This window comes from Musca autumnalis, unplaced genomic scaffold (assembly GCF_047663935.1).
Source record: "Musca autumnalis isolate F117 unplaced genomic scaffold, ASM4766393v1 scaffold_5, whole genome shotgun sequence".
In the NCBI taxonomy this organism is placed as follows: Eukaryota; Metazoa; Arthropoda; class Insecta; order Diptera; family Muscidae; genus Musca; species Musca autumnalis.
The window spans coordinates 143,195,762-143,212,729 of NW_027412088.1; the positions used below are offsets into that span (position 1 = coordinate 143,195,762).

At 34.9% G+C, this 16,968-nt stretch overlaps 1 protein-coding gene and 1 long non-coding RNA gene across 4 annotated transcripts; one reads left to right on the plus strand and one right to left on the minus strand.

Annotated features, from left to right (window-relative positions):
- Positions 1-6,028: 6,028 nt before the first annotated feature.
- Positions 6,029-11,962, plus strand: LOC141404635 (uncharacterized). Its single transcript, XR_012413058.1, has 3 exons — positions 6,029-6,078; positions 10,362-11,459; positions 11,527-11,962. It is a non-coding gene; the product is annotated as an uncharacterized lncRNA (long non-coding RNA).
- Positions 11,963-11,994: 32 nt separating this feature from the next.
- LOC141404634 (peptidyl-prolyl cis-trans isomerase D-like) lies at positions 11,995-14,037 on the minus strand. Of its 3 annotated transcripts, none has more exons than XR_012413057.1 (5): positions 13,693-13,792; positions 13,359-13,552; positions 13,168-13,296; positions 12,647-13,112; positions 11,995-12,560 (listed from the first exon to the last, which is right to left on the minus strand). XR_012413057.1 is itself a non-coding variant. In XM_073988151.1 (5 exons), the coding sequence occupies exons 2-4, from the start codon at positions 13,453-13,455 to the stop codon at positions 13,104-13,106; spliced, it is 231 nt and encodes a 76-aa protein (XP_073844252.1). In that variant the 5' UTR covers positions 13,456-13,552; positions 13,802-14,037; the 3' UTR covers positions 11,995-12,560; positions 12,647-13,103. The 3 variants fall into 3 exon arrangements, 2 of the variants coding, with proteins under 2 accessions (XP_073844252.1, XP_073844251.1); XM_073988151.1 differs by lacking the exon at positions 13,693-13,792 and adding an exon at positions 13,802-14,037 and having other exon boundaries at positions 13,363-13,552; XM_073988150.1 differs by having other exon boundaries at positions 13,363-13,552; positions 13,693-13,805.
- Positions 14,038-16,968: the final 2,931 nt, after the last annotated feature.

Below are 16,968 nucleotides of genomic sequence, written 5' to 3' on the forward strand. Positions count from 1 at the left end.
CTTTTACGAGTTTTACTATTAAAAAAGTACGGGAACGAAGCTATCAATGGAATATGTTGTTCAAATGACAGATTGTGCTGCACAGAGTATGCATTTGAGATATTATACTTTATTGTTACTTCAAATAATTGATTTTATGAAATAAACAATTTATAATTACTTTATAACAATACTCGTAATGTACTTTATTTTCTTTCTTTCTTATAAAAGGACAGTTCAGATTAATTTCGATAAATCTTTTTGTGTTATGAAGAAGAGTTATATAAAGCTGGGCTACCCACCCACCTTGTATGCTGCATATCCGAGTTCGATTCACAGTCCAGCAACATCAAATTTTCTGGCAAAATACCCCTCCAGTGTAAAGTTTCGACATTTCCTGAGTAATACTTCTTTACAAGGTGTGTCTTAAGGCAGGCCGTTCGAACTCGTCGCTAAACAGCAAGTCCCAGATCATTGAGCTAATATGAACCGGGGCGCGCTCACTATTATGAGACAAGTCTTCCTTGTCCCTTCTGTAGTGGGATTCTGTAACTCATTTTTGCTGTTATCGATAATCGTCGGTAAAATGAATATGCTTATAATTTCGATAATTAACTAAATTTTTCGGTAAGTTAACGATGAGTAGAAAGTAGTCGCTAGCCTCTACCGCCACAAACAGTGATGCCAACTTTTCTTTATGTTTTTAGTCATAATTTTGCAATTTTATTTTACCGATTTTTGTCGGTAACAGCAAAAATGAGTTACAGAATCCCACTGCTGGGATGTTTATGGAACAATATTGCAATCTCAAGTAAATATGTACACCCATAGGAAGATCAAATATTATATATTTGTCAAACAGACTATTGAAAATCGGGACTGTAAAATAGACCACAATAATGTTTTTGACATCAAACTTAATAATCAGTAGTGCGATTTTGTAGCTCATTTTTACCGTTACAGACAAAAATCGATAAAATTAAAACGCAAAATTATGAATGAAAACTATAAATAAAATTCACATCGTAGAATCGGTAGAGCTTAGCGACTGCTTTTTATACCCTACACTTACTAACAACACTTAAATGTAATATTCATGTTTTAATAATTTTTAAAATTAATAAAAATTAATACCAAAATAAAACTCGTGTTTGAAAACTTTGCATATGAAAAGAGTAAAGTAAATATTTACAAGAATTGTTTAAAATTCATTTACACAAATATACAGTCAACCAAAAAAGTCTACATACACCCTATAAATCTCGGTTTTAAGGGTAAAGAAGCTTTTTTATGAAAATCAAAGTACATAGTTCTATCTCATATCCCTAATAAACAATATTACATACAACAAAGATATATTTCATTATACGAATAACGGTAAATTCTATAAAAATTAAAAAAAAATAATAGGGAAAAAGTGTACATAAACCCAATGAAATATTAAGATTACCGAATAATTTATGGAATAAGCAATAGAAATTTTACATTTTATTGCTTTATCGAATGTCTCTTGTTGTCTATGACATAATTTAGACAAAATAGGAACATATTTGTGGATTAATTGCTATTATTTAATGTCAGACTTCGCGTATAGCTCGTTAAGGCGGACCCTTGCAGATTTCTTTGAGTTTTTCAGTCTGGTAGTTTCAGTCTGGTCAAAAACGGCCATAATTAATTATTTTCAAAAACGGCCATAATTAACTATGGTCAAAAACGGCCATAATTAATTATGGTCAAAAACGGTCATAATTAATTATGGTCAAAAACGGCCATAATTAATTATGGTCAAAAATGGCCATAATTAATTATGGTCAAAAACGGCCATAAATATATTAATTAATTTTTGATTTTTTGGTTATTTAATTCGACCTTTATTTTGATTATTTTAAATGTAGTAAATAAATCGAGCTCGAGGTCTTGGATGTTTGTTGTTTTTATTTATTCATTACTTTATTCGATATTTCGTCTTTCTTCGAAAGACATCATCAGGATCTGTAGAAAAACATTTACATTTTATTGTTTGCATACATGATCACATTGTTGTTGTTACACTTATGGCTATATTACACCATATGCTTTTTCACATGTATGACATCAGCTGATCCGTATATTAGTATACTCAAAGTGACTACATACATGTGAAAAAGCATATGGTGTAATATAGCCATTACAAATAGTGATTAAAACTATTACAACAATAACAATAATTTCGCCAAGCACAAACGTCGACCTGTTGCTGCTGCCATCTGTTTCGTCACTGCATTAATTTCTTCTTATTGTATTCTATTTATTTTTCTAATTAGATGTCTGTAGCTGTGCGCCTAATTCTCCGTATCTGTTTTGTAGTTCATTCTTTGTGATGTTGGAGTATTCATAATGTGTAGAGTTTCCAACATAATGTTTGGTTTACATTCGGCGTCTTTTCGTGATTTCGAAGGCGTTTCGTGATTTCGCGCGGAATCAAGCAAAAATTATCATGATTTCGCATACAAAAATGAAATCATCTCATTTCGTGATTTCAGCGAAATCAACATCGAAATCACAGTACACATGATATACAACCCTGCTTTTGCCTGAAAAAGTACCAAAAGTTGCAACACTTTTCACGTATCACAATAAACAAGGTAGATGGTTAATTGCTGCAACAAAAAATTTTAGTATCAAAATTTGTAAACAATGTGAAAAAAATATTAAATTACTTTGTTAGAATGATATTTATCATTGTGTTCTCGTACTTTTTTAGTGGTAATGTTAGAAAAAGAAGCGAATTGTCAAAAATTGCTTCCCCATACAAATTTCTTAAAAAAATATGGGAACGAAAAAATTACGGAAATTGCAAAAACTGCAGGAAATCAACGTATCAGCTATTTATTTAGATGCCAATGAACAGGCTGCTAGTTTCTACACATACACACATATGTTCCCACAACATCCCTGAAGGGACAAGAGAGACTTCTCTGCTAGTTTCTACTAGGCCAAAATTGTATGGCAGAAAACAGGAGAATAGGGTGTTATTCGGCGCTATTTTTGTTTAAGGAGAATTGCAAGTCTTGCTAGACTTCAGAGTACGGGAACGCATTTTTAGCACAAATCGGGAAAACTGCTGCAAGTTCTAAACACAAATTTTATCTATCAAAATTTATTATTATTTATTGTTAGTACTATACACAATTAATACGATATATAGATAATTTTACGATAATTTTCGAAATAAAGTTGTAAAGTTCTATATTGCCGTATATTTTTGATGATTAATTCAATTTACAACAACTTGTTTTGAAAATTCATGTTCGATCAGCTGCGCATATGCATCTACCTTGATCATTGTGATATTTTGAAATCAACAAAAAAATAAGTGTAAACACTGGGATGTATTTCAGGATTTCGTGAAATCCAGTGGATTTTAGAGCGCAAGTGTAAACTTGGCATAAGCCTCTTTTGGTAATTGTTTTCGCACTGTAGCACTCTCACTCTCTCCAGTTCTGGATGGTGTTGTTCAGTGGCACAGTGGGTTGAAAGTGCGGTTTTGGTTATTGTGGTAGATGATCTATTTTTGATATCAGATTTGTGTCCTGATAATCGCGTTTTTAGTTTGTTTTTTGTGGTCTCGATATAATATTTTTTACAATTTTCTTTTTCATTGCCATTGCATTTAATTTTGTATATTATATTTGATTTGTCCATTATATCTACTTTTGATTTTAAACGTGTGAATATTTTTTGCAAGGTTTTAGAAGTTTTTGGTGCTATTGCATAGTTTATGTCTTCATAACATTTGGAGTTAGTGAAGCGTTCGGAAATGCCGAGAATATATGTCACCGATTTATAACATTTATTTTGTTTTTCTGTATTTTTTGGTTTTTTGTTGTGGTGTTGTTTGATTAAAACATTTATAGTATTTGGAGGGAAGCTATTTTGTTTCAATATTGATTTAATTTTCTTTATGTTTTCTGTGTGGAATTCTTTGTCGCTAATATTTAGAACTCGATTAATAAAGTTTGATGCGGTGTTCATTATTATTGTTTTTGGGTGTTTTGAGTGGAAATTAACTAGTCTCCCAGAAGCCGTGGGTTTCTGGTACCAGTTCGTCAGTATGTTATTGTTTTTTCTTGTGATTAATACATCCAAGTATGGAAGTCGGCCGTTATTTTCGTTCTCTAATGTAAATTTTATGCGGTGATCGTAGCTATTGAATGTTGTCAGTAAGTTGTTTATTGCACTTGATTTAATTATCCCAAAAAGGTCGTCAACGTATTTTGTCAGGAACTTAGGTCTAATATCACAGTTTTCAATGCACCGATCCAATAGCTCTTCCATCACAATATCGGCTACTATCGGAGATGCTGAAGATCCCATGGGCAGACCTTTCTTCTGTTCGTAAAAGTTATTCTTATATCTAAAATAACGATTATCACAGATGCAAAATTTTATTATTTTTATAAATAAGCTCTTTGAGATTTTTGTGACTGGTTCTAGGTGTTTCCATTTTTCTTCTATTATTTTCAAGGCTAAATCTACAGGAACACTTGGAAAGAGGGACACAACATCGAGTGAAAAGAATCTCTCGTCTTCCTGTATTTCCGTTCCTTTTAACCGCTCTTTGAATTCTGTGGAGTTTTTGACATTGTATTTTGAGTTGATGGTAAGTTGTTTTAGTATGTACGTGATATATCTACATAGTTTTGTTGAAGGTGCGTTGATTGAAGAGCAGATGGGACGGAGTGGATTTCCTTCCTTATGAATTTTCGGTAAACCGTAAATTCTCGGGGCAATCACCGTATCAGTTTTCATATATTTCTTTTCCATTTCGCTTATATAACCATTTTTAAACAATTCATCAACTAATTCATTGTTCTTCTTTTGTAGTTTGGATGTAGGGAGATAGCGAGAAACAATTTCACATCGATGATAGAGAATCATATGAACAAACACCAACTATCGGAGAGAGACAAATATTGCATACGCACAGTGAAACAAACTAGAAAGTTCATGGAGGAAAATAAAAACATAATTATACTGGAAGCAGATAAAGGCAATACAACGGTCGCGATGGAAAGATCAGATTACGAAAAGAAGATGGACACAATAGTGAATGATATAATGACTTATAAAAGAGTGAACTCGGACCCTACATCCAAACTACAAAAGAAGAATGTTGCATGTGTTTCTGATGCCGAAGTAATTTTCCTTGCAAAGGAAATTGTCGGGGTTTTTGCGCGAAGCCGAATCGAGAGAAAACCGGATACACAGTGCGGCTGTCTAGAATGTATAGAAAGTGCTGCCACTGTCAGGGTTGTTTTCCAACAGGGCAATGCTTGAGCCAAGACGTATGGCAAATACAACCCTGATATTACCATAGGGTTTAGAGGACAGCTGGTGAAAACCAAATAAATAAATGTCGGAAAATTGTGGGAAAATTATAGAAAATAAGGAAAATGGTGGGATAGCGTCTTTCGCGGGGGTATTTAAGCGACGGAATGCAAGAAAAACGCCATTATTAATAAGTGGTGTGCTTCAAGGGGCGGTTAACTTTCGTCCTAATAACCTTTCGAAATAAAAAGACAAATACATTTCAAAGTGTTTTTTTTATTGGTGCCGAAGTAATTTTATTGTGATTTTTTCATATGTTTAGAGTGTACAAAACAAGATGTGAGTTGGTTTTAGAAGTCGGGTAAAAGTTTAATTAATTTACAGAGTGTCTTGTGTTTCGTGTTTTTTTTTTAAGATTACACCAAATCAGCTAAAAATCAGAATACGAAATACTAAGAGGGCTGGTGCCAAGGAGGGAATTCTATAACGAGGGTTGTGAGGTCTTCCAGGTTACATATCCGCCGGAGGCCGTAGCCCCGAGAGCCGCCACTTTTTAGCCCTCGGCACATACGGTCCGTTTAGTGACACGTTGGGACATGCGTTGTCCCAAAACAGTTAAATTATGTTTAACTTCAATGCGTCAGCCATGTTGTTGTTTTTCAAAAAACTTGGCATCACTTACACTTTTTTCATGTGGTTGTTGTAGCGCGACGCACAACGCACCGTATGTGCCGAGCGCTTTTCCCTGTAAAGACAAAATTGAATAAAAATAAGTTTCCAGGAAACAAGGTAACAAGTCAAAAATTATCAATACGTACCAAGAATTAAATATCCCCCACAATCCGAGCAAATTGACTGCTGTTTCCATTATGTGTATGGACTGGAATGTCCATCGAGTTTTTTGAAGCCACCCTGAAAATAATATAAAAAGATAAAAATTAATAATTAAAAAAAATATAATTAACAGAATTAACATAATTAAATAATGACCAAAAATCTGCAAAGATAAAAACCATTTATTTAATTTGCCATAAATACCAGATTTTATAATAATTGATTTAACATATCTTTAGATTATAAGAAAAATCGTGTTGTCCGTAGTTAGTATGACTAGTGTTTAAGTTTCGTTTGTGAGGATTAGTAATGCCCAGTTTGAGTGTTTGAACAAGTGTGAGATAGGGTTACCTTCGCATATATCTAGATTGTTGTTTTGGTACATATTTGGGACATGAAATTGAAATGTCCAAATTCTATCTAAGCGAGCTCATTTAGGAAGAAGTTTTTTTTTGAGTAGAAAAAGGATGCGTCACGATTGGCATCAAATCTAGTACTAAAGGAAGGCAATCTGTATTATTGACTCACGTAAATGAAATTAATTATCGGGTATTAATAATCCAAAAAAATATCTCCTAATTTGTTAGTGTTAAGAAAAATGATAATGTCAATAAATTATTATTCTGTATGAATGTTAAGATGAATATGTTGTGTTAAGTCTGTTTGTAAGAGAGGAAATCAGGCGTACGTTAGGTTGAGGTAAGTGTGTGTGGAAATCGGGGCCTTTTTAAAATTCTAGTAAATTGATATGGACTAAAGGGTCAAGGATGGGCGGGCATAGTGGGGGAGCATACCAAAACCAAGCTCCTTTGTCATAGGTGTATGTTGTGTAGTGTTTGTTTTGTTTGTGTGTTTGTTTAAAGATCCATTTTTCACGATTGGAACATTCCCTAGGTTTGATGGTGGCAGGGTTAAGAATCCCCCCTGAATTGCGCTCCTTCCTGAGCTAGACGGAACCCCACCATGATGCCGCATAGGCCAGAATGTAACAAGAACAATGAATTAGTTGATGAATTGTTTAAAAATGGTTATATAAGCGAAATGGAAAAGAAATATATGAAAACTGATACGGTGATTGCCCCGAGAATTTACGGTTTACCGAAAATTCATAAGGAAGGAAATCCACTCCGTCCCATCTGCTCTTCAATCAACGCACCTTCAACAAAACTATGTAGATATATCACGTCCATACTAAAACAACTTACCATCAACTCAAAATACAATGTCAAAAACTCCACAGAATTCAAAGAGCGGTTAAAAGGAACGGAAATACAGGAAGACGAGAGATTCTTTTCACTCGATGTTGTGTCCCTCTTTCCAAGTGTTCCTGTAGATTTAGCCTTGAAAATAATAGAAGAAAAATGGAAACACCTAGAACCAGTCACAAAAATCTCAAAGAGCTTATTTATAAAAATAATAAAATTTTGCATCTGTGATAATCGTTATTTTAGATATAAGAATAACTTTTACGAACAGAAGAAAGGTCTGCACATGGGATCTTCAGCATCTCCGATAGTAGCCGATATTGTGATGGAAGAGCTATTGGATCGATGCATTGAAAACTGTGATATTAGACCTAAGTTCCTGACAAAATACGTTGACGACCTTTTTGGGATAATTAAATCAAGTGCAATAAACAACTTACTGACAACATTCAATAGCTACGATCACCGCATAAAATTTACATTAGAGAACGAAAATAACGGCCGACTTCCATACTTGGATGTATTAATCACAAGAAAAAACAATAACATACTGACGAACTGGTACCAGAAACCCACGGCTTCTGGGAGACTAGTTAATTTCCACTCAAAACACCCAAAAACAATAATAATGAACACCGCATCAAACTTTATTAATCGAGTTCTAAATATTAGCGACAAAGAATTCCACACAGAAAACATAAAGAAAATTAAATCAATATTGAAACAAAATAGCTTCCCTCCAAATACTATAAATGTTTTAATCAAACAACACCACAACAAAAAACCAAAAAATACAGAAAAACAAAATAAATGTTATAAATCGGTGACATATATTCCCGGCATTTCCGAACGCTTCACTAACTCCAAATGTTATGAAGACATAAACTATGCAATAGCACCAAAAACTTCTAAAACCTTGCAAAAAATATTCACACGTTTAAAATCAAAAGTAGATATAATGGACAAATCAAATATAATATACAAAATTAAATGCAATGGCAATGAAAAAGAAAAAGAAAATTGTAAAAAATATTATATCGGGACCACAAAAAACAAACTAAAAACGCGATTATCAGGACACAAATCTGATATCAAAAATAGATCATCTACCACAATAACCAAAACCGCACTTTCAACCCACTGTGCCACTGAACAACACCATCCAGAACTGGAGAGAGTGAGAGTGCTACAGTGCGAAAACAATTACCAAAAGAGGCTTATGTTGGAAACTCTACACATTAGGTGTGTTCGTTTACTCAATAATTTGTACAAATTTGTACAAGTCCAGTAATTTCTTGTAAACGACTAAGGTCTTTTGCATTGTACTGTAGAGTAAACGAACAACATCCAGTAACAATTTGTACAAATTTTCAGTAAACGAACACACATATTATGAATACTCCAACATCACAAAGAATGAACTACAAAACAGATACGGAGAATTTGGCGCACAGCTACAGACATCTAATTAGAAAAATAAATAGAATACAATAAGAAGAAATTAATGCAGTGACGAAACAGATGGCAGCAGCAACAGGTCGACGTTTGTGCTTGGCGAAATTATTGTTATTGTTGTAATAGTTTTAATCACTATTTGTAAGTGTAACAACAACAATGTGATCATGTATGCAAACAATAAAATGTAAATGTTTTTCTACAGATCCTGATGATGTCTTTCGAAGAAAGACGAAATATGGAATAAAGTAATGAATAAATAAAAACAACAAACATCCAAGACCTCGAGCTCGATTTATTTACTACATTTAATATATTAATTAATAATTAATTATGGAATTATAATTTAAATTTATTAAATAATGGAAAATTAACAGTATTTCTTGTTACATAACAGTCTTTAGGTAGGTAGGTAGGTAGGATATAAGTTAATAACAAACATAACTCATAAATTCGACTGAAGGGCTTCAACGAGGGAAGCATAAAAAAAATTGTAGCCTGTGGAACCTGAAAATGTAAAGGGAATAAAGAAAAACAGTTTTAATATATATAAATAGTAAAAATAATGATAATTTCAATACTTACCCATACTTAGTCGCCACCCATTAAGGATGCTGTAACAGTGGAAAGGGATCTCCTGTTTCTGTAAATTTCTGCCCTAGCTTTTTTCACCTTTCTCGCAACTGTAGTCCTAGGGGTGCCATACATCGCTTGTGCCTTTGTAGGGTACAAACGATTACTTAGGCACATTTGTACAACTTCTTCCATGGTTTCATCGCTGTATTGCTTTCTTTTTTTCCTGGCGACTGGTACAACTTCCTCCGCAAAGTTTGCATCTTCCATGCTGGATGCCGAACTTGATGGGCGTTCTGAGTCCCAGTGCGAGTCCGAGGAGGCAGTTGTAGTCGATCCGGCTGCTGCTGCCGACGTTGATGGGCGTTCTGAGTCCAAGTCCGAGGAGGCAGTAGCAGTCGATGCGGCTGCTGCTGCTGCCGACGTTGATGGGCGTTCTGAGTCCGAGTAGGCATTAGTAGTCGATGCGGCTGCTGCCGACGTTGATGGGCGTTCTGAGTCCAAGTAGGCAGTAGTAGTCGATGCGGCTGCTGCTGCCGACGTTGATGGGAGTTCTGAGTCCAAGTCCGAGGAGGCAGTAGTAGTCGATGCGGCTGCTGCCGACGTTGATGTGCGTTCTGAGTCCAAGTCCGAGTAGGCAGTAGTAGTCGATGCGGCTGCTGCTGCCGCCGACGTTGATGGGATTTCCGAGTCCGAGGAGGCAGTAGTAGTCGATGCGGCTGCTGCTGCCGAAGTTGATGGGATTTCCAAGTCCGAGGAGGCAGTAGTAGTCTCTGGGAACCCGTGGAAGCCGTCCTCTATAACATCACCAACAAGCGGTGGTGGTGGTGGTGGAGTTGGTGACGTAGCCCTGTCAATAAATGTTCGTCGAGTTGTTGGCATAGTGGTAGCTACAATTTTTAACCGAACTAGCCGTAATTTTTGCTATTGATGTTCTCAATTATGCCATATGCAGTTAAGAATATTTTTACTTTTTAACATACAGTTTACCCTCTTCTTTTACAGCTACATACATTTGCTTCGAATCTCATTTTGACGACAAATCCGAAAGAAGTGCAATTTGGTGAACATCGTGAAGTCTCATTGAAAGTGGGTTCGGGGCCACCCACAGTGGCATTTAGTTCAGATGGCATGATGAAATCTATACAACTGAAAGAATCATAATGTCATACCCCAGTTAGGGTACAATTCTTTAAATTCCAGCTTGTAAATACCCAAACTCCAGTGGTTTTCGTTACAAAGGGCCCTGGAATCGAGTGTTTCTGCAGGTCTTGCATTTGGCACCCACCACACACTGTACTGCGAGAAGGGTGAACCACCCGAAATACGCAATTTTGTTGATATTGTTGGTATGGATGATACTTTTCAAACACGTTTACGCAGTGGAATACCTTCTATACAGATTTGAATGGTTTGCAAATTATTAAACGTCAGCGTTTCGCAAAACTTCCCATACAAGACAATACTATCCCATAAACTTTAATTCTAAATCAATATTGAATCCCTTTGATAAATTAATATTTGCCGAAAATGATTGGTTGGGTGTTTTGCCCCGGAATTGGCAGCAGCCATCGGCTTGGGTGATGATATGGAAATTGTTGCATTGAGAAATTTAAATCCCACCTATTACTGTAAGCTGTGGCACGTGATCTAAACCTCATGCGACCCTAAACACTGGCGTGGTTTTACATCGGGGTATACAATATCGTAAAGCGGCTGAGTCGGAAATCACCGTTTCCAACATTGGAGAATCTGAACAAATGACTTGTCGGTACATAGCCGAAATATTTCCAAAATGCCACGAAATATTTCCAAATGAAAACAGCAGCGAGAAAGATGATCAGATAATGATAAAGTTGACCAAAAACTTGAAAACCTGAATCATTTCTTAAAGCTGCCGGTTTGGATGTTAATGGAGTCAACATTTCCGTCCGTATGTGATGATCCGTATAGTTTTAATGAAGAATTTGGGCGAACAGTGTGTTTTGGGTCCATGGGCATAATCAACGAAGAGAAGGGCATCATTAGTGATACACCATTGCCTGACAATTTAATATTTTCCGTGTCCAAAGATGAAAATCTAGTTTTTGCTGATAAGAAAACGTAAGTAAGTGAATTATTTCCAACATATTTATGAGTGAGGCTAATCAGTTCTTCTATAATGTTCTAGATATGCTAATATTAAATAATTTTCAGTTGTGAATATAACAGCAGTAATTGTTTGGAACAGTGGCGTTAGAATGGGTCCAAGTGCTTTGATAGTGTTTCTGCCTTTTCTCTCCCAGTCAATGGCTATGCAAAACGATCTCCCAGTTTAGTTTCAAGGCAGACTTGGCAATATAAGAAATATATGATGCTATATATGATGGTGATATTGAATCAGACGTTATAGCTTTCATTAATGTGTACTCCGAAAATAATTTCATGGTATTTTAAGTCACAATTATCCAGGGCTCATTTCAAAGACTGATCGTATTGTACGATTTACTAATAGAGTTATTGTTGAAAGGCGCATGCAATATGAGATATGTATTTTTGCTGCTAAATGTGTCCTTACCCTCAAAACATTTATTTAATAATTGTTGTAGCATGTACATGATTCAAACTGTAATTTAAAAGCGAGCAAATTGTCGAACGATTTTAGCTTAAATTGACCTGTGTTTATTCATAATAAAATGTATATATACATATATATTTGTACTTTTTAGTTCAACTGGGATGATCCCCATCAAATTTGTATTTGCTCAAAATACTACTCCTATTCACTAGGTATCACCATCTCCTGAGTGAGTTGGGTTACCTGGGCATCTAAATAAATGCATCGTATGGTTTGTTGGTGGCATCAATTCGGGCTCAATATGTCATCCGCATCTTAGGTGGTCTAAAACTACTAGTGTTTGCGTTGGCAGTTGACGTTCTTCGATGGTTCTGAGATGGATGGCGGATAATCTCCGCGACTGCGTCAGTGTGAATGCTATTCAAGCTGTCAGGGTGGAGGAAACCCGTCCCTTACATCGCAGCAGTGATGGTCACTGCGATACACACAAGCACGTACTGCATTGAGAACATCCTGTTGTGTTGATGCAACGGTAAACTCAACATCCTCAACTTGTTTCATGAGAAAGAAGGTATCCTGTTGTTGTCTTCAGACCGAAGCTCTGGCAGGTTTAAATGTTCTTCAACAGTGTAGCGCCAACATTTCGTCTTTATTAAAAAAAAAAAACAAATATTGGACCAAATTGAATTAGTTACAATTGTTTATGTTATACCTGAGATAACTAAATACATACACATATATATTGTTTTGTATGGCTCCTTAATTGGTTTAATAATTTCATTAGATTCGCCATTTGCGAACGATTGTTGTTAGCCATCAATTGTTTGGCACAATTTAATTCCGACAATATTGTTTTGTAGTATGGTATCATTTCATGTGCTTTCCTAACATTTTCTATCGCTTCCTCATAATTTTTCAGCTCAATTTGGGCTTTGCCAAGGCGATAATAAGCTTTACCACATTTTGGATCCAAACGTAAGACTTCGCGACAAACAATAGATGGCTGTTGTTTAGTTTAGTTGTTTGACGGCAGAAAAACTATCAAATTTATTCAGAACTTCACCGGAACGTTTCAGATGTTCCAATTCCTCCCAATATAACGTTTGCGTAAAAGATTATAATAACGATTTGCCTTGCGATATTTCCGACGAGCATTGTAATATTGCCGTTTTGTAAAGAAATGATTACCATCATTTTGGCTGCAAACAAAACACATTTACAAATTGTATTGTAGTTCTAGTCTATCCTTCTTACGGTATATTCCTTGAATTTGTGTTCCCAATCTTGGGGAAATGGTGGTAAACTTTCATTGGTTTCGTCATTATCATTAATACCCCAATCTTGTCCTGGTTTGATTTCACCGCAATCCGCTATGACAATGTCCTAAAATTAAAAAGAAATTAAATAAACAATGAAAATAAGATTTTGTAATGGTAGCAACTTACTTACCGTTGTCGGTATCCTGTCTTGAATTCTGATCCATTTCTCCTGTAATACCCAAACCTCATAAAACCACCTTCCCCACCACAACATTTGTGCCATTTAAATTGTCACAGGCTATTGATGGTATAGAGAATTGAGAATTTTTTGTATTGGGTTTTCCAAAATTCGCCATAACAACTACGCCTTCATTGGAACGCTGCAATTAAGTTATTAAAGTAATGAAATGAATAGTTACAGATTCCCTCTGTATCTTTGTAATGCCTCGCAACTGCATGAGTGTGCATGCCTGTGAAGCCTTCCCGATAGTCTAACTGATCTAGAGGTTATCGTTTGTACCTTTGGAACTCTCTCTATAAATCAGGAAGATTTCTTCTCCTCATGAAGATGGTCCACTTCATGAGGAGGCACCACGTTGCTGTCTTCACAGTGGTATTTATTTACTTACCTCTGACAATGTACAAAATGTAAACAAATGGTTTGTGAACACGCTTGCAACTTTCCGTACAGTGGGAAATGAGTTGCATTTTTAGTACAAAAACAGTGTTGGATTACATTAGTATCCAGATTTGGTGCAGGATCTCAAACAAATCCGGTCATGAAAAGATTTAATACCCCGGTTACACTATTGAAGGTTAACCCACTGGGTTTAATAGATCCAGTGGGTTAATCTTTGCTGGTTACACTTAGCTTTTCGAGGATATAAACTGTCAGCTGACGTTTGTTTACGTATACATAGAAAATAACTAATAAAGTCGTGTTTTACACTTTTGCAATTTCTCGTATGAGATATCGTCCCCTCTTTGCTCATATTGGTATATTTTACACACAGGGATACATTTTTGTATCATTGTATCAAGCGTACTTTTCGTTAAAAAAGTGTCTAATGTAAAAAAATAAATAATTTTATGATTTTCAAATAACTTTAGATTTATTAACTCCATAAAATCTCATGCGACCAATCGTAAACGTGTAAAACACGACAAACTCTGTTGCAAAAACAGTTGCAACTTTTGGTACTTTTTGAGTAGAGTTGGATTTTTTTGCACAAATACCGAATACAACACTGTATTTTTGGTGGATTTGTGCCGGATTTAAAATAAACCCAGTCGTGAGAGGATTTAATTTTTGTATGGCAAATCTGGTCAGATTTGACCAGATTAAGCAATAAATCCTAATAAAGTGGGTTAACCCGGCAAAAAACTGTAGTGTAACCGCACTATAACTTGGTGTGGTAAATCTTCATAAATTTGAGGAGATTAGGCAAACAAATCCTGATAATGAGGGTTAACCCTGCAAAAAGCTATAGTATAAACAGCATATTATTGAAGTTAAAAGTCTTATGGTTTATAGATGGCAGCTATAACACAACACACGAACACAGCGTGTCACCTTTTGGACACGTATTTGCTATATGGCAGGAAATTAATTATTTAAATTATCAGACCATAGTCTTTTAGAATTATGTTAATCGTGTTCGAACATCCAGAAGTATTAATACTAGATAGATGATACATGTGTAGATAGATTGATTATTACACTATACAACACTGAAAATGCAAACAACTTCTTGTATGCATTTTTTGAAAGTACATATTTAGACTATAAAAACACCAGTAGGATTTTGTCCTGTCAGATCCAGGACTTTATCTCAGAAACGAATAGAATTTGGCCCTGCTGTCTTTAGCAATATTGCAGCCTTAACTTGTAGAACTTATCTTTTGAAAAAAAACACATAAGAAAAACTCCATCTAGGCCATCAAAATCTATGAAATATAGACAATTTTACATAATTCATGAAATTCTGGTCAATATCGGCAAAACTATTAGGAGTTGAACCGAGTAACCTTTTGCAAAAATATTCCAAATAAAGTTCTCAACAATTCTTTAGAACATTCTTAAACTCTAAAATGCTTGCTTCGTGTTGTTTCAGCGGTATTTTGCATCATATCGTTTACAACACGTATTTCAAACGCAGTTCACGCCAACTGTTTTTCTGGCATTTCGGATTACACTCATTAGCTTTGTTCCTTTACTTTTTTAATGGTAAGGGTGGTAAAAGAGAAAAGTGTTAAAACTGCTCAAAATTGCTCTCTCATGAAGGTCTCATGTAGGTCTGGCAGCAATGTCTAAAAGAAACAAAAAAATCAATTTTCGTCTCTCACACAGTTTTTAATTTAGTTTTATCAGCGTTTGACTTTTTCTTCTGTTTTGCGTCCATTTTCTTTTTCATTGTGAAATAATCGTCAAACAAAAGTCGAAAAATCAGTTCTGCCATTTTTTACCTGCAGACATTTTGCTGGTAGCCTGTGGTAGAAGAGAAAGCCATTTTCGCTCTCTCTCCACTCTCACTCTCTTAAAAATTGCTTCCAGTTTTGCCACTTTTCGGGGTTAAGGAACGCTTTGCAGGTTAAAAATGGTAAAAATGGCAACCTCAGGTAAGTAAAGGAACACAGCTATTATTGACATTTTATTAAAACCGTTGTTGAAAAATTTACTGAAAACAACGGCATGGAGGCATTTTACAACAATGACATGTTCTGAAGAGTTGTGTATTACATTCCAGGGAATATTTTTCCAAAAGAAAATAATAATATTCAGAAAAAATTAACGGTTTTGGAGATACGGTGCGAAATGTTTAAAAATTGTGGAATTTTTGCATATATTTTGAAATTTGAGGCAATAAATGTAGTTTTTCGAGTTCATTATTTGTCCATATATTTTATTCTTATCCTTATCTACAAATTTGCTTCAGAGGTCAGAAGAAGATTCGCATTGGTTTCAGAGATATAGCCCCAAATTTCTTTAAAAAATCAATATTTAACCATGTTTAGATGGGCCCATACAATCCGAGCTGGATTTGACACAACAAAACACAACTAGGGGTTTTTGTCGTTTGGGTCTGTAGTTTCAAAAAATCCTCAGTTCGAATTGTTTGCACAAGATCACCTTAAAAATGTTGCACAGTGTTATTGATTACACAGAAAACAAGAAAACCGACTTATAAAGCGACTTCTATCAATAGAAGGCCCATCCAAAGGTGCATCTATCAATATAGTGCCCTCGTAAATGGGATTGTAGCAATATGTATAAAACCTTTCTAAAGTGACTTCTATCAGCATTAGATCTTTATAATGGGGCTTTTATCAATAGAAGACCCTTTTTAAAGGGGACAATACATGAATTGAAATATAAACCAATATTGGCCCATTTGTACCATTTTACAGTGTTTTAACGGTGTTTTATTTAACTTGCTTTTCAAATCTGGTAACTCATTTTCAACACACTAGACCAATCGGACTAAAACTTTGCACTTTGGATGACAATACATGAATATGAAACCAAAATCAATATGGGTCCATTTTTCTTATAGCCCCCATAATTATAATAATCGACAAATTATTTTCTAGTTTTAAGTGCATTTATAAATAAAGCACTGAAACTTAATTTTTTTTAAATTATCTTTTATTTATTTATATATTTATCAAAAAGATGTATGTTTTATTTTAATACTTTTGAGAGATTGTTTATTTCTTTTATAAGAATTATATGAGCAAAACATTTCATGACAATGGATTTTTGCTAGAGTTTCACAGTGAATCTTCATCTAAAAAA